We start from the raw sequence: 21,852 nt of genomic DNA on the forward strand, positions 1-21,852 counted from the left end.
GAATGATCCATCACATCTCCCAAAAAGGTTTAAAACAGTTTCTAGACTATAGTTTTACAGATCTAAAGCCTTGGTTGTCTTCCTCGCAGGCTTCCATGTCTTCTCCCTGGACCTCCTCAATGTCCACATCTTGGACATCAGACTCTGAGGCCTCATCTTCACTGTCACTTTCCATCCTTGTTGAGGATGGCTCGTTGTCAGGCTCAAAAAGCCTCAAATTTGTCCGGCTTGCCACCAATTTTTCAACCTTTGTATTGGTCAGCCTGTTGCGTTCTTTGGTGTGTGTGGTCCCAAACAAGGACCAGTTGCGCTCTGAGGCGGATGATGTTGGTGGGATTTGGAGGATGATGGACGCAACAGGGGAAAGAGCCTCGTATCAACAGTCCCTTCCACCAGGTGGCTGATGAGATATGTTGGCACAACTGCCATATTACATCTCCATCCCAAAGCACTTGCTTGGAAGTGTACTTTTCCAGACTGCCAAGAACCTTGCCTTCATCCAGGCCAAGGTGGTGAGACACGGTAGTGACGACACCATAGGCCTTGTTGATCTCTGCACCAGACAGGATGCTCTTGCCAGCATACTTGGTGTCCAACATGTACGCTGCGGTGTGTATGGGCTTCAGGCATGATTCTTCAATCTTTTTAATGCATTTCAGAACTGCAGTTTCTTCTGCTTGGAGCAACAGTGAAGCGGGCAGGGCAGTACGGATATCTTCTCTCACTTCTACAAGCAGAGTCTGAACATCAGACAGGATGGCATTGTCTCCATCAATCCATGCAATGGCTACTGCTATAGGTTTCAGGCTGTTTACCACTCTCTTGCGAAATTCATTATCCAGGAGGATCCTCTTGATGGGGGCTGTCCATCTCAGCAGACTGATATAGCCATTTTCTTGGAGAGACTCGTTCCCCTCCAGGAGACTGTCAAACATGACAACACCACCCCAGCGGGTGTTGCTGGGCAGCTTCAATGTGGTGCTCTTATTTTTCTCACTTTGCTTGGTGAGGTAGATTGCTGTTGTAACTTGATGGTCCTTAACATAACTAAACAGTGCCTTGGCTCTTGTAGAGTGTATCCATTGTTTTCAGTGCCATGATGTCCTTGAGGAGCAGATTCCATGCATGAGCAGCTCCGCCAATGTGTGTGTTGTGAGGGTAGAACTCCTCCACTTAAGACCAAGCAGCCTTCATGTTCACAGCATTGTCTGTCACCAGTGCAAATACCTCCTGTGGTCCAAGGTCATTGACTGCCTTCAGCCCATCTGTAATGTAGAGACCGGTGTGTCTGTCCCTTGTCTGCTCTGGTAGAATACTGGTTGAGGGGTGGCAATTGATGTAGTTAATTATTCCTTATCCACGAACATTCGACCACCCATCAGGGATGGTTGCAATACATTCTGCTTTCTCTATGATTTGCTTGACCTTCACTTGAACTCTGTTGAACTTTGCATTCAGCAAATGAGTAGATCAGCATGTCTGGTTGAAGGGGTGTATGCTGGCCGAAGTACATTCAGAAATCTTTGAGGGAACTTTATGCACTTGGCAAAAAGATTCTGCATCTTTGTTGCATTCTTCACATATTATTTGGCATAGTATTTGCAAATGTACAAAGCTTTTCCTTCTACATTAGCTGCACTGAAATGTCTCCACACATCATAGTGCCTGTGGCATTTTCCTTTGACGATTAGGAAAAAATAGTAAAAAACAAACCAAATCCATGTTCAGATAAATAGTTAAGCAGTTAGATTAAACAACTCCTTTGTAAGATAAATGTTTTAAAATTAAACCTGTATGGAAACAGGTGAATTAACACTCCTCAGTTAGCAGGCTCAAGCAAGCTAAAACTAACTAGCTGAAATGAGTAAGTTTAGAAATGATTTAAACACACTTTGCTGTTGGCTACTATTTACTAGTTAACAAAAAATAATTAGTCATAAAAAATATATTCACCCCACCCAGTATTGTAATCAAAATTTACCAGAAAACATGTAGTCCTTGTCTCAGTGTAGTAGTGTGTGCTCAATAGCATCTCATTAGTGTGCAAGATCTTGAGAATCAGCTGTACATGTGATGGAGGAATGCACTGTGCATGCAGAGGGTTGCAATTCCATTGAATTGGGGATAGCTTAACCAAAATATGCCACAAGTCCTAACATTGCCTTGTGCCCCCCCACCCCCAAAAAATGGTAAACTGTTAAAAGCAAACTATTTTGAATTTAAGCAAAATTCTCGGGCTTAACTTCCCATGAGAAATGTTGTGGAAAATTCTGGAAATTTACCAGAACGTTTCCAACCCTTTGCAACCCTAGATGTGACTTGACTTGTAACATTAATCTGATTTATTTAATCCAGCATGTTTAATTGTTACCCAATTCTTTTTTTTTCTTTTTGCTTTCTCATGGAACATTTCACTCATTAGGATTTAGGGCACCACGACAGCGGTTCTTTAGTTACCATCTCCCAAATTAAACTGTTTTTACCCGCTTGGACTAAGAAATTGTGAATGTATTTACGTGAAAGGTCGTACCTCTCGGAACTGGCCTCCTTGAAGGTGGTTGGGCCTTTTCACGGCATGCTTGTAAGGCTCGGTCCAAAATGGTTCCAACAAGTCTCATACTGTTGTCTTCCTTTGTAGTTGTCCGTTATCCCGTGACTTGTCGTGTAGTCCTGAACAGAACTACAGAATTGATTTTCTTTCCATTCGCTCTTGAAACTTCCTCTTTGAAGATGGGCTAGCTAGCTGTGTAGATGGTTCCCAGTGGGGTGATGAGTAGTGTAATACGGTGATTTGAGCAGGGTAGTAGAATGGTCCCACTTCAATTCGCTTTTCTAAATACTTAGGACAGATAATCAGCATTCCAGTTGTCTGGGAGGTCTACCAGTTGTTGTCTGGGAGGTCTACCAGTTGTTGTCTGGGAGGTCTACCAGTTGTTGTCTGGGAGGTCTACCAGTTGTTGTCTGGGAGGTCTACCAGTTGTTGTCTGGGAGGTCTACCAGTTGTTGTCTGGGAGGTCTACCAGTTGTTGTCTGGGAGGTCTACCAGTTGTTGTCTGGGAGGTCTACCAGTTGTTGTCTGGGAGGTCTACCAGTTGTTGTCTGGGAGGTCTACCAGTTGTTGTCTGGTCTGTTAATTCTTAACCCATTTTATACAGTTTTAAAAACAATTTCCTCTTATAGTTTCTAAAATCACATCCCCCAACAAAAACACATTTTTCATATAGCATGCACAAAATAACAACCAAGACGACATTAGTCTTCTTTCAGGTCACCTCTGCCCGTTCCCCACGTTCTAGATTAGAAATATTGTTGCTTTCATCAAAGTCTTAAAGCACATTCCTTGGGTGAATTTGGAGAGGGGTGTTCTGTCCTTGATTTACAACAGGGCATGAGATGTTAACCCCCACCAGTCCCCCCCCCCTCTGCTGGAGAGGGGTGTTCTGTCCTTGATTTACAACAGGGCATGAGGTGTTAACCCCCACCAGTCCCCCCTCTGCTGGAGAGGGGTGTTCTGTCCTTGATTTACAACAGGGCATGAGGTGTTAACCCCCACCAGTCCCCCCTCTGCTGGAGAGGGGTGTTCTGTCCTTGATTTACAACAGGGCATGAGGTGTTAACCCCCACCAGTCCCCCCCTCTGCTGGAGAGAGGTGTTCTGTCCTTGATTTACAACAGGGCATGAGGTGTTAACCCCCACCAGTCCCCCTCTGCTGGAGAGGGGTGTTCTGTCCTTGATTTACAACAGGGCATGAGGTGTTAACCCCCACCAGTCCCCCCTCTGCTGGAGAGAGGTGTTCTGTCCTTGATTTACAACAGGGCATGAGGTGTTAACCCCCACCAGTCCCCCCTCTGCTGGAGAGGGGTGTTCTGTCCTTGATTTACAACAGGGCATGAGGTGTTAACCCCCACCAGTCCCCCCTCTGCTGGAGAGAGGTGTTCTGTCCTTGATTTACAACAGGGCATGAGGTGTTAACCCCCACCAGTCCCCCCTCTGCTGGAGAGAGGTGTTCTGTCCTTGATTTACAACAGGGCATGAGGTGTTAACCCCCACCAGTCCCCCTCTGCTGGAGAGGGGTGTTCTGTCCTTGATTTACAACAGGGCATGAGGTGTTAACCCCACCAGTCCCCCCTCTGCTGGAGAGGGGTGTTCTGTCCTTGATTTACAACAGGGCATGAGGTGTTAACCCCCACCAGTCCCCCCTCTGCTGGAGAGGGGTGTTCTGTCCTTGATTTACAACAGGGCATGAGGGGTGTTCTGTCCTTGATTTACAACAGGGCATGAGGTGTTAACCCCCACCAGTCCCCCCCCTCTGCTGGAGAGGGTGTTCTGTCCTTGATTTACAACAGGGCATGAGGTGTTAACCCCCACCAGTCCCCCTCTGCTGGAGAGAGGTGTTCTGTCCTTGATTTACAACAGGGCATGAGGTGTTAACCCCCACCAGTCCCCCCTCTGCTGGAGAGGGGTGTTCTGTCCTTGATTTACAACAGGGCATGAGGTGTTAACCCCCACCAGTCCCCCCTCTGCTGGAGAGGGGTGTTCTGTCCTTGATTTACAACAGGGCATGAGGTGTTAACCCCCACCAGCCCCCCTCTGCTGGAGAGGGGTGTTCTGTCCTTGATTTACAACAGGGCATGAGGTGTTAACCCCCACCAGTCCCCCCTCTGCTGGAGAGAGGTGTTCTGTCCTTGATTTACAACAGGGCATGAGGTGTTAACCCCCACCAGTCCCCCTCTGCTGGAGAGGGGTGTTCTGTCCTTGATTTACAACAGGGCATGAGGTGTTAACCCCCACCAGTCCCCCCTCTGCTGGAGAGAGGTGTTCTGTCCTTGATTTACAACAGGGCATGAGGTGTTAACCCCCACCAGTCCTCCCCCTCTGCTGGAGAGAGGTGTTCTGTCCTTGATTTACAACAGGGCATGAGGTGTTAACCCCCACCAGTCCCCCCCCCCCTCTGCTGGAGAGAGGTGGTCTTGTTGAAGTTATTTATTGCAAGCTGATCTGACCTATTTAGAGCCTCACGGGACAGTCATGACTAATGTCTCATAAGACACACACACACACACACACTAGAAACCAAGGTGGTAATGGATGTCCTTCAGTCTCCAGGACCTGACGCTGTACAACCCTGAGAGGACCATCACAGTGAAGGGTTCCATCGAGGCGTGCTCCCGCGCTGAGGAGGAAGTGATGAAGAAGGTCAGGGAGTCGTATGAGAACGACGTGGCCGCAATGAACGTAGGTCCTTGTACTAACCCACTGGGGGCACTGTTGGTGGAACCAAATAATCTGGAGTTGCTCAAAATGGCACCCTACTTCAACTTTTGTGTACTCTTGGGAATAAATAGGGTGTCATTTGGGATGCAACCTGGGAGATCATGGCTTTTGTTTTAGGCTGTGCAGCTACCCACATAAAAAGTACTTGAGTCGTTTATCCCAGAGAATGTTTCTGTTCTTGGTTCATTTTGTCTAGTAGTAAATCTTTCTCTCTACCCAGCTCCAGTCTAACCTGATTCCAGGACTCAACCTGAATGCCTTGGGTTTGTTCCCTGGTGGTGCTCCAGGTATGGGCCCCTCCATGGGACACAACGCCCCACCTCCCGGTGCCCAGGGTGGCTACTCCTCCTTCGGGGTGAGTTTCTGTCCCCCCCACCTCCCTGGGTTTACTCCACAGTGCTTCTTGGTGATGCTTAAAGATGTCCCCTCTTTACAGAGCAGTTCTGCAAGAAGAAACCTACAACAGACCAACGTCTGACTGAGAAGCCATTTTGGATCTTTCAGTGACCGTGTCTGTGTTCCTCTCTCCTTATAGAGCAGCCATTTGGGGGCAGGACAGTGACTTGGCTTTGTGTTATTCTCTCCTATAGAGCAGTTACTTCGGGGGCGAAGGGCCATTTTGGGCGTCTGTGCTGTCGGCGAGCAGCCAGCCCCTCTCTGTAAGTCTCCCTTCCCACAGTGCTTTGCACGGCTTCTGGCTGCTAGCTGCTGGATTGGGTAGAAAGGCAGGGCTTGCCACAGCCAAGCCCCTCCCAGTAACCTATGACCCCTAGGGATTGCCTAACTCATGTTTTGTTCATTTCCCTCAAATCTGCTGGGTGGTGGCCACAGTTTCTACTGGGTTTAGTTTGTCCTCAAATCTTCAGCTGAAGAAAGTGTAGCAATTGAACACGTTTAGAAGGTTACAAATGGTCGCAGATGTATCCAAACGGGCACCTTTCTATTAGACAATTTGATCTGGAACAGCCTCCTGGTGAAAAGGTTGTCTCCCATCTGGAGCCTTCTGAATGTGATCTCGGGTTGGATGACTTTACCCCCAACTGAAGTGTAAAGAGTTGGTGTCCTCTAGATTAAAACCAGCAGCGCTGTCCCAAACGGCACCCTATTCCCTATAGTGCACTACTTTTGACCACAGTCACTAAATAGGGAATAGTAATCCCTGCAGGACCATGCCTCCCCGCCCCTTCATCTAAAAGATCTCACCCATTTCACTTCCCTCTAACACCAGGCATGTGCAGTGAGCCCACGCCGTTTACTGCAGGTCATCTTTTTAATGCAATAATCTGTTGTAGTGTGTGTGTGACTAAACCGGGTCAAGCATTCTGAAAGGGATTATCTGAGTGGTCCATCCATATACTGTGGTTTAGTTGGATGTGTTCAGTTGCTGCAGAGAAATGGAGATCCCTCTGGGAATGCTGTTACCTGAGCTAGGTGCTGGATGCTAGATTTTCTCATCTTTCTAGAGTCAGGGTCTCTTATAGCCTGGGTGTGTCCCAATAAATCTCTCCTTCCTCACTCATTCACTATTCCCCACTAATTTAAGTGTTGTATTGTCATGGGCAGGAGGGAATGTCCATATGCCAGTCTTTTTTTTCTTTCAAAACCATGAAGGGAAGTGAACAAGTGTTCACTTGGAGAGATAATTGGGACCCACTCCACGTTCGGAAGTTGAGGATTTTGTTTAGTTCTATTCAACCTCTTCAAATATGTATGTACAGTTGTTTCATGATTATGCAGTGCTGTTGTGATTCTATATGCTACAGAGGGGAAAAGTTAAATTGGGATAGATTTGACTGGTTAACAAAGTTATACCTCATATTTAATAAAACACTTAGGAAGTTTCCTATCAGGTCTGCTTCCGGTCTCCCTGGCAGTGTCTTAAATGACCCCCTATTCCCTCTATTTCACTGCTTTTGACCAGGGCTCATAGGGCTCTGATCCAAAGTAGTGCACTGTGTCATGACCGGGAGACACATTAGGCGGTGCACAATTGGTCCAGCATCATTCGGGTTTGGTCGGATGTCCTCGTCCCATCGTGCTCTATCGACTCCTTGTGGCGGGCCGGGGCCTCCTTTGGTCGCCAGTTGTATGGCGTTTCCTCGGACACAGTGGTGTGGCTGGCTTCCAGGTTAAGCGAGAAGTGTCTAGAAACAGTGTGGCTTGGCAGGGTCGTGTTTTGGAGGACGCATGGCTCTGGACCTCTCCCGAGTCCGTACGGGAGTTTCAGCAATAGAACAAGACCATAACTTCAGTTTGGAAATTATGAAATTGTGGAGAAAAGTCAATCAAAGTAGTGCTCTAAAGAGGGAATGGGGAACCATTTGGAACGCCAGCCCTGTGAGGCTTCTTCCTGTGTTGCTGCATCAGTTGCTTGGTTGTGGTCAACTGGGCTGCTATTGCTGTTTGCCTGGTGTGGTCTCCTTACGGTCAGACTGGCTCTGTAGTGTTCTCATTATGGTCGTGTGGCCTCTACTGTTCCACAGGGCCAGGGGCAGCCGGAGTCGGAGACGGTCCATCTGTTCATCCCGGCGCTGGCGGTGGGAGCGCTCATCGGAAAACAGGGTCAACACATCAAGCAGCTGTCGCGCTACGCCGGAGCCTCCATCAAGGTGAGGGACTTAACTGATAGGAGGGGTTTGAGCTGCATCTCAATAACCTAAAATAGCTTCTCATATCATTTTGTTCTTTTCGCCTATTCTCCCCCCTCCATTTTAGATCAGTGCGGATGAAGTCCGTGTCGTAGATGCAAACCAGGTATTTTAATTTCAAATATTCAGATTCCTTTTTCGTCTTATATCCATCAATCCTCTCAGATCTCCACAACTGCATATTGGATTAGAGCTCCAGTTCAGATTGGATTTGGGTGGTGCCCTCTTCAGGCTGTTATGATGCACCCCTGATGGGGTAAAGGGAAGCAGTGGGACCTGATTTAGGTCAAGTGTGTTAACGTGTTATGTCCCTCCCCTCAGGTAGCACCTCCAGACGGCATGGACGCCAAGCAGAGGATGGTGATCATCGCGGGACCACCAGAGGCCCAGTTCAAGGTAGGAGCCCTTGGGACCCCTGTCGCTTTCTCCACCAGCCATGAGGTGTCCAATACCCACAACACCAGAGGAAAAGCCTGGTCTTTTTTGCTCCCAGAAATCCATAGAACAAAATCGTAGTCTGTACAGTTAACTGGCTAACTGACTAAATCTGGTACATTCACAGATGTTGATTGATGCCCCAGTCAAGTTAATTAAGATATTTTGAAGATGAAGACGCTTGAATCAAGGGTTGTGGAAATTCCTCTGACTCTTGGCCCTGTTCCAGGCTCAGGGTCGTATCTTTGGGAAGCTAAAGGAGGAGAACTTCTTTGGGCCGAAGGAGGAGGTGAAACTGGAGGCTCACATCAAGGTGCCCTCCTTCGCTGCTGGGCGTGTCATCGGCAAGGGAGGCAAAACGGTAGGCAGACTCCTGTGTGTGACTATGGTTGCCAGTTGTATTCTAATTCTGCTGCAGAATAATTGAAAGCACCACTTATTACCTAGGCTGTAATATGAATGGATCTTTTATGTTTTATCCCCTTCTCACCCTCCCCCCAGGTGAATGAGCTGCAGAACCTGACCAGTGCTGAGGTGGTGGTCCCCAGAGACCAGACGCCTGATGAGAATGACCAGGTCATCGTCAAAATCACTGGACACTTCTATGCAAGCCAGGTATGTTACACTTCAAGTGAAGTTTGATTCGTGTATTTTTAAAATTGCAACAGCAAATAATAATGATGTTCTGAAAGGATCTATCATTTCAAGGATGTTCCTCCAGCCCTGTCACTGGGCAAGGCAGTGTCTGCTAGTGGCACTGAGTCATATCTGGCAGGGGGATATTCATCCCAGTCAGCTCTGGTAGCAGTGGGCTAAAAGGCTGGTTCATGCTGAAACGGACCATCTAGAATGTGCTATAGGGATTAACCTCTAGCGTCGAGCAATCCCGTATCCGGGAGCGTAATCATAGCCTCAAGCTCATTACCATAACGCAACGTTAACTATTCATGAAAATCGCAAATGAAATGAAATAAATATATTGGCTCACAAGCTTAGCCTTTTGTTAACAACACTCATCTCAGATTTTCAAAATATGCTTTTCAACCATTGCAAAACAAGCATTTGTGTAAGAGTATTGATAGCTAGCATGGCATTAAGCCTAGCATTCAGCAGGCAACATTTTCACAAAAACAAGAAAAGCATTCAAATAAAATCATTTACCTTTGAAGAACTTCGAATGTTTTCAATGAGGAGACTGTTAGATAGCAAATGTTCAGTTTTTCCAAAAAGATTACTTGTGTAGGAGAAATCGCTCTTTGTTCATCAAGTTTGGCTAAGAAAAAAATCTGAAAATGCAGTCTCTACAACGCCAAACTTTTTACCAAATTAACTCCATAATATCGACAAACATGGCAAACATTGTTTAGAATCAATCCTCAAGGTGTTTTTCACATATCTATTCGATGAAAAATAATTCGTGGCAGCTGTGTTTTTCCTCGAAGCAAATGAAAAATACACGCAGCTGGAGATTACGCAATAATTGCAACGGAGGACACCAAGCGGCCACCTGGTAGATGTAGTCTCTTAAGGTCAATCTTCCAATGATTTGCCTACAAATACGTCACAATGCTGTCGACACCTTGGGGAAACTACAGGACACCTACACCACCCGATGTTACAGGAAGGCCATAAAGATTATCAAGGACATCAACCACCCGAACCACTGCCTGTTCACCCCGCTATCATCCAGAAGGCGAGGTCAGTACAGGTGCATCAAAGCTGGGACCGAGAGACTGAAAAACAGCTTCTATCTCAAGGCCATCAGACTGTTAAACAGCCACCACTAACATTGAGTGGCTGCTGCCAACACACTGTCATTGACACTGACCCAACTCCAGCCACTTTAATAATGGGAATTGATGGGAAATGATGTAAATATATCACTAGCCACTTTAAACAATGCTACCTTATATAATGTTACTTACCCTACATTATTCATCTCATATGCATACGTATATACTGTACTCTAGATCATCGACTGCATCCTTATGTCACTAGCCACTTTAACTATGCCACTTTGTTTACTTTGTCTACATACTCATCTCATATGTATATACTGTACTCGATACCATCTACTGTATGCTGCTCTGTACCATCACTCATTCATATATCCTTATGTACATATTCCTTATCCCCTTACACTGTGTATAAGACAGTAGTTTTGGAATTGTTAGTTAGATTACTTGTTGGTTATCACTGCATTGTCGGAACTAGAAGCACAAGCATTTCGCTACACTCGCATTAACATCTGCTAACCATGTGTATGTGACAAATAAAATTTGATTTGATTTGGTCTAAGCTCATTCGTGACCCATACACAGCCATATAAGGAGACATTGGAACACAGCACATTCAAAATCTGGGGCACTTCCTGTATGAAATTTCGTCTTGGTTTCGCCTGTAGCATTAGTTCTGTGGCACTCACAGACAATATCTTTGCAGTTTTGGAAACGTCAGTGTTTTCTTTCCAAAGCTGTCAATTATATGCATAGTCGAGCATCTTTTCGTGACAAAATATCTTGTTTAAAACGGGAACGTTTTTTTTATCCATGAATTGAAAGAGTGCCCCCTATATCCAAGAAGTTAACATGGGTAACGAGGATCCTGAGACTGAAAAAATATATAATGACAAGACTTGGGAAATTACAGCATTTGGCACTAATGCAATTCCACAAAATACACAACATGAACAGCATCAGAAAATAAAAATAATAAAATGGTGCATTATCCAAGCGGGTTGTCCCACGGAAGCCTTTAGCCTAGCATATTTAATTCACACAGTCGGCATTAATTCAAAGTACACACATTGACACTGCCGGACTGCACAAGCGACCCAAATGCAGTTAATAATCCCTACAGGAAACGCCTGCAGTAGAACCTATAGCTGTCATTGTGACACTTCAAACAGTCACAAGTTTGGGTCTATGCATCTCTGTCCGACATGAAGTCTGTTAGCATTTTCCCTCTGAATGATCTTCTCCTGTCCTGCAGCCTAGGCTCTCTTCCTATCCAATTCCACTGTAACCCAAAATCCTGACTCCTGTCTCACATGAAGATTCCTAACTTCATTCTGTAATATATAGGTTGCGTTATCAAAGCACACCTCTTGCCTTTGCACGTCAAAATACCACTAACATTTCTCCTGTACTTGCTTCCCGTATGAGAGCTTCGGTAGAGCATGTGTGAGTAGATATGGATCTTTTTAAAGCAGAGTTGGTCCCTGTTAAACTATTTAAACTATTTTCACTCCCCAGTTATGCATGAGCTGAACTGCTATCTGTATAATCAACTCGATTTTGACAAAAAAATAGAATCTGTCATTCTTTGGAGGTTATCTAGCAAGCTTAGCAACTTTTGTAATTTGACTGTCGTTATGTTTGATTGGCTAACGCTATACTCTGGGTGTGTCCTGAGTGTGCTCTGTCGATCGACCTACTCCTGAAATGCTCTGAATTGAAGAACATGGTAACGCTCAATTTATGAATGTCCTGTTTCACAATTCATAACGTAATGAAAAATGGTTACTCTATCATGACTGAATCTGTTTTAATTTGCTCTGAAATGTTTCCATAGTGGTGCTGACAAGGTGGCGCAGCACCCCTCTTTGGGGAGAACCCTGGCATGTCGGCCATATCTTGATTTTTAAATGCTTTAAGTGGGCACTTCCGATTTGAGGTATTTCCCAGGGCTCGTGATAAATATGAATTATTCCCAGTATTGTAACTTGGTAGGTTCTCTAAAATATGAATCTCTACTGTAGGGTAAAGGGAGTATAGTTGTGTGCTGTAGGGCAGGGGTTCCCAAACTTCTTCACTCTGGCCCCTTCCAGCATTGTGGAACATCCTGCACCCCCATGTGTGTGTGCATGCACCCTGTCTATCTAAGGGCACAAACTGTTCACACCCCCTCATGTTGCAGGTTCCAATCTTATTTCCTGTAATTATATACATTTTGCCGTGTGTGTGTGTGATATTTGAGTGACTCAAACATTACAACAAAATCTATGGGCTAAAAAACGTTAGCTGACATGGGCTAGTTGATCTGGACATTTCTGACACGTTATAAATATCGCTACGGTATGCAATGACTGACATGAACATTGATGCACTACCCAATTTTGAAATTGTACCGTGTGCATTCTACTATTACAACTTGCAAGTGTGAGTTGAAAGCTGGACTGAGTTCCTTAGAAAAAATGAATTGGGAACCACTGCTGTCGGGGAAAGGGAGTATAGTTGGGTTGTGGAACCTTCGTAAAGCCAACAGATGTGGTTTGAGTAAAATGTACAATGTCTGCTTCCTTATGTAATTGTCCACCATACTGCTTCACAGCTGTGTAGCATTAACCAATGTCTGCATCTGAAATGGCACCCTATTCCTTATCAAGGGCACTAGTTTTGACCAGGGTTGTGCTCCAAACTATTCAGACCCTTTGGATTTCTTCATTTTATTTTTACAAAGTGGTATTTAATTCTTTTTTGTCAAGCCTAAATTGGTGCAGGAGTAAAATGTGGCTTAACTAATCAAAAAGTGTACATTTGAAATGATAGGGGTTGACATGATTTTTAAATGAGTAACCATTCCTCTGCCCCACGTCCCCCCCCCCCCTCCCCCCCATACATCTATAAGGTCCCTCAGTTAAGTAGCGAATGTCAAGCACAGAATCAATTACAAAGACCAGGGGAAAAAATGTCATAAGACTCATAAAGGGCAGTGATTGGTAGATGGTTAACAATAACAAATGAGACATTGAATCTCTTTACGCATGATAAAGTTATGCTGTGGATGATGTATTAATCAAAGATGAAGTCGTCCTACTGAACTGAGCTGCAGGACCGGAATGAAGCTGCTCGGGGACGTCACCATGTGGCCATTGGGTGGTTCTAAGAGCTACTGTTAAGTGGCTGTGACGGGAGAGCTAAGGATGGATCAACATTGTAGTGGCTCTACAATAATGACCTCAATGACAGTGAAAAGAACACTAACAAGTTACAATTATTCTGAACATGCATCTTGTATGCAACAAGGTACTAAAGTAATACTGGGAAAAAAAACATGACAAAGGAACACACTTTTTGGCCTAAATGCAAAGCCTTTTGTTTGTGGCAAACGGTCTTATTTTGAAGCATGGTAGTGGCTGCATCATGGTATGGGTCTGCTTGAAATCTGCAAATACTGGGGAGTTTTTCAAGAGGAAAATAAATGTGGTGGAGCTAAGCTAAGGCAAAATCCTAGAGGAAAACCTGCTTTCCACCAGACACTGGGAGATTAATTCACCTGTCAGTAGGACATTAACCTACAACACAAAGCCACATCTACACAAGTTGCCTAACAAGAAGACTGTGAATGTTCTGAAGTGGTTAAGTTAGTTTTGACATTAATCTGATTGAAATACTATGCCAGTACTTCAAAATTGCTGTCTAGCAATTATCCCCAACATCTTGACAGAGCTTGAAGCATTTTGAAAAGGGACAAATATTGTACAATCCCAAGAAGACACAGCTGTAATGGCTACCAAAGGTGTCTGACATGTATGGACCCAGGAAACTGAATACTAATGCAACAGACATTCATATTTAATATATGCTAGAGTATTTTGTGTAGATTGTTGATTAATCCATTTTAATCCCACTTTGTAACACAATGTGAAGAAATCCAAGGGATCTGAATACTTTTGCAAGGCAGTGTATATAAGGAATAGGGTGTCATTTCAGTACTCTAGGGTGTCATTTCAGTACTCTAGGGTGTCATTTCAGTACTCTAGGGTGCAGTTTCTGAAGCCGCCACATTAACCTTCTTGGTGAATTCTTTATTCTACTTACCTTAGAACAATTGGCTGTGTGCATGCCAGAGTTAGATGAGGTTCCTGACCTTTGCCCTTTGACCTCTCCCCAGCTGGCCCAGAGGAAGATCCAGGAGATATTGTCCCATGTGAGGCGGCAACAACAGCCAAAACCCTCGCCCCGTGGGGAGGGGCCGCCCCGTGGGGACGGGCTCGCCCGGCCCTCCCGGAAGTAGACCTGGGGACCCGTGACTGAACCGCCCGAAGACAGAGCAGAGACCAGAGGGGTAAACACGGGCAGGAACGACGCGCTCATCTCAGGGGTTTAGGGTCATGGGTACCTGACTGTACACCCCATACCCCTCTCAATGACCTTGACCAACATCACAGTGTGGATAGACCTTAACCCCCCCCCCCCCCAAAAAACAAAATCACCTCACCTCTCTGTGATTATACTTCAGAGGGTTCCAACATTGTCACACACCCTCTCACCACACGGATGGGTCCTGATTGGTTCCTTTTTGTAGACAACACCAAGACATAAGAATTATCCCCCTCCCTGGTGTGGTAACACTCACCACCTCACATGTTGATGACAGGTGTTCATTTTGACACTCGTTTCAGTTTTTACCTTTTTTATTTAGACTTTTGTTTTTCGCCCTGGATGAAGTGTTTGTTTAATTGGTTGAATCTTTCTCTCCTGAGTTTTCTGTGGAAAGAAAAAGGCATTGCTCTGAGTCCTGGTAGGATGAAATATTACGGGAAGGGGTTTAGACGGATGGGCAGGGCTAGGGGTAATACTCTTGTTTGATTGGACAGGAGCCCCAGCGGTGGTTTAATGGGGTGCCCCTGTGCTGGTATTGATAGTGGCATTTTATAAATTCGGATGCATTTTATAGATGTATAAATATATATTTAGAGTTGAGGATAAGTTAACACTTAAGGGACGTGTTGAACAGTGTTGGCCAGGAAAACGAATTTAATATGCATTTTACTGAACTACCTCAGGATCTCTAGTACCTCAAGAAGACGACGAGAAAAAAAATAAGAAAATTGATATATATAATATATATATGAGAAAAAAAATCATTTTTTAAAATTTGCTTTGTGGTATTTTGTATACTTTATAAAGCTAATAGTTCTTGAACATTTTTATTTTTTTAAGAAAATTAACAATTTGGTCAGCTGCCAACTGACCTTGCCTTCAACTCTAGTGCTCTCCAGCAGCATCAACGTGACGACGGTGGCCCTGTACATAGTCTGTCTGTACATAGAGCCAAGGGCGGAGTTGGCGCTCAACTCAGTTGGCTGCTGATGGGAGTATCAAGAGAGAATACATCACCTCAGTTTTCCTGAGGAATCCACCATCTTCTGAAAACTACAAAAAGCACGTCTATATTAGAGTAATGCCGATTCATGCCATCCGTACATACTGCAGCGACGCCGTTTAGTTTTGGGATTCTGACACTTATTGTTGACGGTACGTTTAAATGTTTTCTTTTCTGTCTTCCTGGAAGGGCAATGGGAGGGGCCTGAGCACTGAGTTCTCTCTCTGTTGCCTTCATAGAAATAGACACGGCAGAGCAGCACGGTCTGTTTGTTGTTTTTCTGTTACCTGCTTAGGCTTTGAACCATCAGTCTCAAATTCGCTTATAGTGCAATACATGGGGAATAGGGTGAAATTTGGAAGTTACTCCAAGTTTCTTACAAGTGAAAGTGCGGTCCACAGCCTGATGGGTTTAAAAAAAGAGCGACTTTGCAGTGGCCCCAGTAGCCGCCGAGTCAGTCTGTTAGTGTAGTTTACTGCATGGTGAAGGTAGGGGGAGTCACACTGATGGATGCCTTTATGGAATCTACTGTAACTGTTTAACCAGCAGCAGCAGCTGTAACCTTTGATTGAAGTGAGAGAAAGCAGTTCAAATTAGTATTCATTCCAAAAAGCCAAGCGGCACAACATTTTACTAACTGAACCCTGTTTGGGACGTGGAAGATAAGTTTTAAAAAATCCAACAACAAAGAAATACTATACCAAGTTTATCCTTTATTTTTGATGCATAATGTAAATATGTTTTGATTGTGGTAAAAGTGCTTGAGTGTATCCATTCTTCCACAATAGAACGCTGTCTACCTCAGCCGAGGGGGGGTTTGTGGCGGCATGCGCCCTCACCTCCCCCCTAGCGCTCGCTCCCATACACCACCTAGCGCCCACGCCCTCACCCCTCCCAGCGCCCTCACCCCGCCTAGCGCCCACGCCCTCACCTCCCCCCTAGCGCGCTCCCATACACCACCTAGCGCCCACCCTCACCCTCCCAGCGCCCTCACCCCGCCTAGCGCCCACGCCTCACCTCCCCTAGCGCGCTCCCATACACCACCTAGCGCCCACGCCCTCACCCCTCCCAGCGCCCTCACCCCGCCTAGCGCCCACGCCCTCACCCCCCCAGTGCCCACGCACTCGCTCCGACACTTCAGTCTCCCCCCAACACTTCTCTGCATGGGCGTGTACGTGCGCACGCGGTCCAACCTCGCGCTTACGTACATGAGGGGCGTTTACCCCCCCACCTCGTCATCTGTTTTTTGATCTACCTCTTTAGAAACACATTTTGAATTAGAGGCATACTTCTATTTATTAGATTTGGGTTCTTCCGCTTTCCCAGATATAAATGAAAATTAACAAATCATGTTGTACACTTTTAGAATTTAAAGGAATAATTGAAAAAGTGATCCGAAATATTTCCTTTGCTAGCATTTATATAATCTACTCTTGCTTAATTGATTGAAAATCCTCAAACATTGCTTTTTCTGCTTTTATTTTTGGTAGTGGCATCCATGTATTGAACTTTCTTGCTTGGGTTTTTTGTGAAAAAAGGTATTTTCACCCGTGCAGTTTTTTGATTCAGTGAATGGACGATAAGTAAAAAATTATTATAAACTGTTAAAAAAAAAAAAAAAGGGGGGGCCTGCCTTTTGTTTCTGGTTTGACACTAACAATAAATACTGTCTTTCTTACCTTTGTCTTCACGAATGCTACATTAATTTGATAGCGATTTGTTCTGTTAGTATTTTCTTCGATGTGTAACATGGAAATTCATGTTTGTGGGGAAAGTGGAGGGACTGGGTTAGGGAGTCCCTTTTTTTAGAAAAGTGGTCTGCTTTAGGCACGATGCCCCCTCTGTGAACATGCTTGTTCCCCTTCACATCGCTCAACTTGTCAAACGCCTCTGAATAAAAACTAAGTGACATTGGCTCCCATGTCCTTCACTTTATTTCTCATGTATTTTTCCATCTACTGCACCATGCACTTTTTCTAAATGTTTTGTGTAATTTAACCTTTTGTTAAAGAGGAAGTTCAGGATATTACAACTTGACGTAAATGGTCCCTCACCCTGAAAGTAGTTTATCGGCCAGGAGAAACCGTAATCTATGGTTTGGTTTTCTCTAAACGGCCACTACATATTCTAGCTACCGCTAGCAAAACATTTTATGGAGTGACATTGACATGTGTGCAATTGTCAAAATTGTTAGTTGGTCCGTTACTACAACCGTGTAATAGTGTTCAGTCCAATTTTTTATAAATTGTATTTAATCAGGTTACTTGTTACATCACTTGTGAGCCCCCAAAGAGATGCATGCAGATAGGTAGGTAGGTTACACATTTCCAGTATATTCAAAACCGATCTTAAACTTTCCAGAATGAAACGTCCGTTTCACACCAAATAAAAAATATAAAAAATCACTAACTAGTAAACTTCAGTACATTTGTGCAACACATGTAGATGGCACAGAGAATGGACAGCAATGTCAAACTGAGAAGTTATTTAAACTGTTTTACGTTAGCTTTTTCTAAAAGTAAGCCATTTAGCTTGAAGCACAGCATAAAAATATTTTAATAAATTCATGAGTGAGGAAAAAATCGATACCTCTGAAGATCTGTCAACTTTCTGCCCAGCTTCATTTTGGTTCCTAGGCCCTTAGCCGTTCACAGATCTAAAAAGGCTAATGGAAGCGGGTAGATATTGAAATGGGACGGGAACTAACTATTACTCTCCCACCAGAGCTGCCTCAAACATTGCCCCAACACAAACGGTTTTTGTCATTTGCCGCACACAGTCAACACCCCTGGTAACTTAAAGTGTATTTTAAGCATGATCAAGTTAATAATTTATGATGTCTTAAACCACCCAGACACATCAAAGATGTCCGTCTGAACTGAGATGTAGAACTGGAAGGAAACTGCTTAGTGATATCACCATGAGGCCATTGGTGATTTTTAAAAAGGCTACAGAGTTCAATGGCTGTGATGGGATCAAACTGAGGATGGATTAACATTGTAATGACTCCACAACAATGACACGCAGTGCTTTGGAAAGCATTCAGACGCCGTCACACATTCCGCATGTTGTTAGGTTACAGCCTTAATCTAAAATGTATTAAATAAAACATTTTCCTCACCAATCTATACCAAATACCATATAATGACCCAAAAAAACTAGTTTTTAAACCCATTTAGCAAATTTATTTAAATTAAATCCCACTCACTTAAGTATTCAGACCCTTTACTCAATACTTTGTTGAAGCACCTTTGGCAGCAATTACAGCCTCGAGTCTTCTTTGGTATGACGCTACAAGCTTGGCACACCTGTATTTCTCATATTATCCTCTGCAGATCTTCTCGAGCTCTGTCAGGTTGGATGGGGAGCATTACTATACGGCTATTTTCAGGTCTCTCCAGAGATGTACGATTGGGTTCAAGTCCAGGCTCTGGCTGGGCCACTCAAGGACATTCAGAGACTTGTCCCGAAACAACTCCTGTGTTGTCTTGGCTGTGTGCTTAGGGTCATTGTTCTGTTGGAAGGTGGACCTTCGCTCTAGTCTGAGGTACTGAGTGCTCTGGAGAAGGTTTTCATCAAGGTCCTCTCTGTACTTTCCCTCAATTCTGACTAGTCTCCCAGTCCCTGCAGCATGATGCTGCCACCATGCTTCACCATAGGGATGGTGCCAGGTTTCCTCCAGACGTGACGCTTGGCATTCAGGCCAAAGAGTTCAATCTTGGTTTCATCAGACAAGAGAATATTTTTTTCTCATGGTCGAGTCTTTTAGGTGCCTTTTGGCAAACTCCAAGCAGGCTGTTATGTGTTTTAGTGAGTGGCTTCCATCTGGCCACTACCATAAAGGTGTGATTGGTGGAGTGCTACAGAAATGGTTATCCACAGAGAAACTCTGAAGCTCTGTCCGTGACCATCGGGTTCTTGGTCACTTCCCTGACCAAGGCCTTTCTCTCGATTGCTCAGTTTGGCCGGGCGGCCAGCTCTAGGAAGAGTCTTTGTTCCAGACTGTGTACTTGGGGACCTTCAATGCTGCAGACATGTTTTGGTACCCTTCCCCAGATCTGTGCCTCGACAAAATCCAGTCTCGGAGCGCTAAGAACAATTCCTTCGACCTCATGGCTTGGTTATTTTCTTTTGACATGCACTGTCAAATGTGATACCTTCTATAGACTGGTGTCTTTCCAAATGATGTCCAATCAATTGAATTTACCACAGGTGGACTCCAAGTTGTAGGAACATCTCAAGGATGATCAATGGAAACAGGATGCACCTGAGCTCAATTTTGAGTCTCATAGCAAAGGGTCTGAATACTTATGTAAATAAGATTTCATTTTTATTTCTAATACATTTGAAAAAGTCTAAACCTGTTCTCGCTTTGTCATTATGGAGTATTGTATGTAGATTGAGGGGAAAAAATGTATTTAATCCATTGTAGAATAAGGCTGTAACGTAACAATGTGGAAAAAGTCAAGGGGTCTGAATACTTTCTGAATGCACTGTGTAAGACCAGTGTAAAGAATACAAATATTCTTAAACATGCATCCTGTATGCAACAAAACAATAAAATACACTTTTTGGCCTAAATGCGAAGCCTTATGTTTGGAGCAAACACACCACTCATTTTTAAGCATGGTGGCTGCATCATGTAATGGGTCTGCTTGACATTGGCAAATTCTGTGAAAAGAAATGGGATGGAGCTAAGCACAGGCAAAATCCTAGAGGAAAACCTGCTTCAGTCTGCTTTCTACCAGACACTGGACAATTAACTAACCTTTCAGCAGGACATTAAGCCCAAATGCACACGAGTTACCAAGAAGACTGTGAATGTTCCTGAGCTGCCAAGTTACACTAGACTTCTCTGCTTGAACAACTATGGCTGTCTAGCCCTGATCCTCAACACCTTCACAGCGCTTGAACAACTATGGCTGTCTAGCCCTGATCCTCAACACCTTCACAGAGCTTGAACAACTATGGCTGTCTAGCCCTGATCCTCAACACCTTCACAGAGCTTGAACAACTATGGCTGTCTAGCCCTGATCCTCCACACCTTCACAGAGCTTGAACAACTATGGCTGTCTAGCCCTGATCCTCCACACCTTCACAGAGCTTGAACAACTATGGCTGTCTAGCCCTGATCCTCAACACCTTCACAGAGCTTGAACAACTATGGCTGTCTAGCCCTGATCCTCCACACCTTCACAGAGCTTGAACAACTATGGCTGTCTAGCCCTGATCCTCAACACCTTCACAGAGCTTGAACAACTATGGCTGTCTAGCCCTGATCCTCCACACCTTGACAGAGCTTGAACAACTATGGCTGTCTAGCCCTGATCCTCAACACCTTCACAGAGCTTGAACAACTATGGCTGTCTAGCCCTGATCCTCAACACCTTCACAGAGCTTGAACAACTATGGCTGTCTAGCCCTGATCCTCCACACCTTCAGAGCTTGAACAACTATGGCTGTCTAGCCCTGATCCTCAACACCTTCACAGAGCTTGAACAACTATGGCTGTCTAGCCCTGATGCTCCACACCTTGACAGAGCTTGAACAACTATGGCTGTCTAGCCCTGATCCTCAACACCTTCACAGAGCTTGAACAACTATGGCTGTCTAGCCCTGATCCTCAACACCTTCACAGAGCTTGAACAACTATGGCTGTCTAGCCCTGATCCTCAACACCTTCACAGAGCTTGAACAACTATGGCTGTCTAGCCCTGATCCTCCACACCTTGACAGAGCTTGAACAACTATGGCTGTCTAGCCCTGATCCTCAACACCTTCACAGAGCTTGAACAACTATGGCTGTCTAGCCCTGATCCTCAACACCTTCACAGAGCTTGAACAACTATGGCTGTCTAGCCCTGATCCTCCACACCTTCACAGAGCTTGAACAACTATGGCTGTCTAGCCCTGATCCTCCACACCTTCACAGAGCTTGAACAACTATGGCTGTCTAGCCCTGATCCTCCACACCTTGACAGAGCTTGAACAACTATGGCTGTCTAGCCCTGATCCTCCACACCTTCACATAGCTTGAACAACTATGGCTGTCTAGCCCTGATCCTCCACACCTTCACATAGCTTGAACAACTATGGCTGTCTAGCCCTGATCCTCAACACCTTCACAGAGCTTGAACAACTATGGCTGTCTAGCCCTGATCCTCCACACCTTGACAGAGCTTGAACAACTATGGCTGTCTAGCCCTGATCCTCCACACCTTCACAGAGCTTGAACAACTATGGCTGTCTAGCCCTGATCCTCCACACCTTCACAGAGCTTGAATATTTTTTTTATGGGAAAATATTGCACAACAGGTGTGCAAAGCTGTAATCACCGCTACAGGTGATTCTAACATGTATTGACTCGGGGTGAATACTTATCCAA

The 21,852-nt window shown here is 44.8% G+C and overlaps 1 protein-coding gene across 3 annotated transcripts in view; it reads left to right on the forward strand.

Moving 5' to 3' along the window:
- LOC115115368 (insulin-like growth factor 2 mRNA-binding protein 3) overlaps positions 1 to 14,556 on the forward strand; it is a 38,228-nt gene extending 23,672 nt beyond the window's left edge. Inside the window, exons 9-17 of one of the 3 annotated variants that reach the window (XM_065020280.1) lie at positions 5,100 to 5,235; positions 5,495 to 5,629; positions 5,865 to 5,933; positions 7,758 to 7,883; positions 7,990 to 8,028; positions 8,244 to 8,318; positions 8,587 to 8,718; positions 8,859 to 8,972; positions 9,800 to 10,206. In XM_065020280.1, the coding sequence (XP_064876352.1) occupies positions 5,100 to 5,235; positions 5,495 to 5,629; positions 5,865 to 5,933; positions 7,758 to 7,883; positions 7,990 to 8,028; positions 8,244 to 8,318; positions 8,587 to 8,718; positions 8,859 to 8,972; positions 9,800 to 9,871 (898 nt within the window). In that variant the 3' untranslated portion in view covers positions 9,872 to 10,206. Of the gene's footprint in view, positions 1 to 5,099; positions 5,236 to 5,494; positions 5,630 to 5,864; positions 5,934 to 7,757; positions 7,884 to 7,989; positions 8,029 to 8,243; positions 8,319 to 8,586; positions 8,719 to 8,858; positions 8,973 to 9,799; positions 10,207 to 14,252 lie in introns of those variants that run through there. The other 2 variants (XM_029643860.2, XM_029643861.2) reach the window with 2 other exon arrangements.
- Positions 14,557 to 21,852: the final 7,296 nt, after the last annotated feature.

This window comes from Oncorhynchus nerka, linkage group LG7 (genome assembly GCF_034236695.1).
Source record: "Oncorhynchus nerka isolate Pitt River linkage group LG7, Oner_Uvic_2.0, whole genome shotgun sequence".
In the NCBI taxonomy this organism is placed as follows: domain Eukaryota; kingdom Metazoa; phylum Chordata; class Actinopteri; order Salmoniformes; family Salmonidae; genus Oncorhynchus; species Oncorhynchus nerka.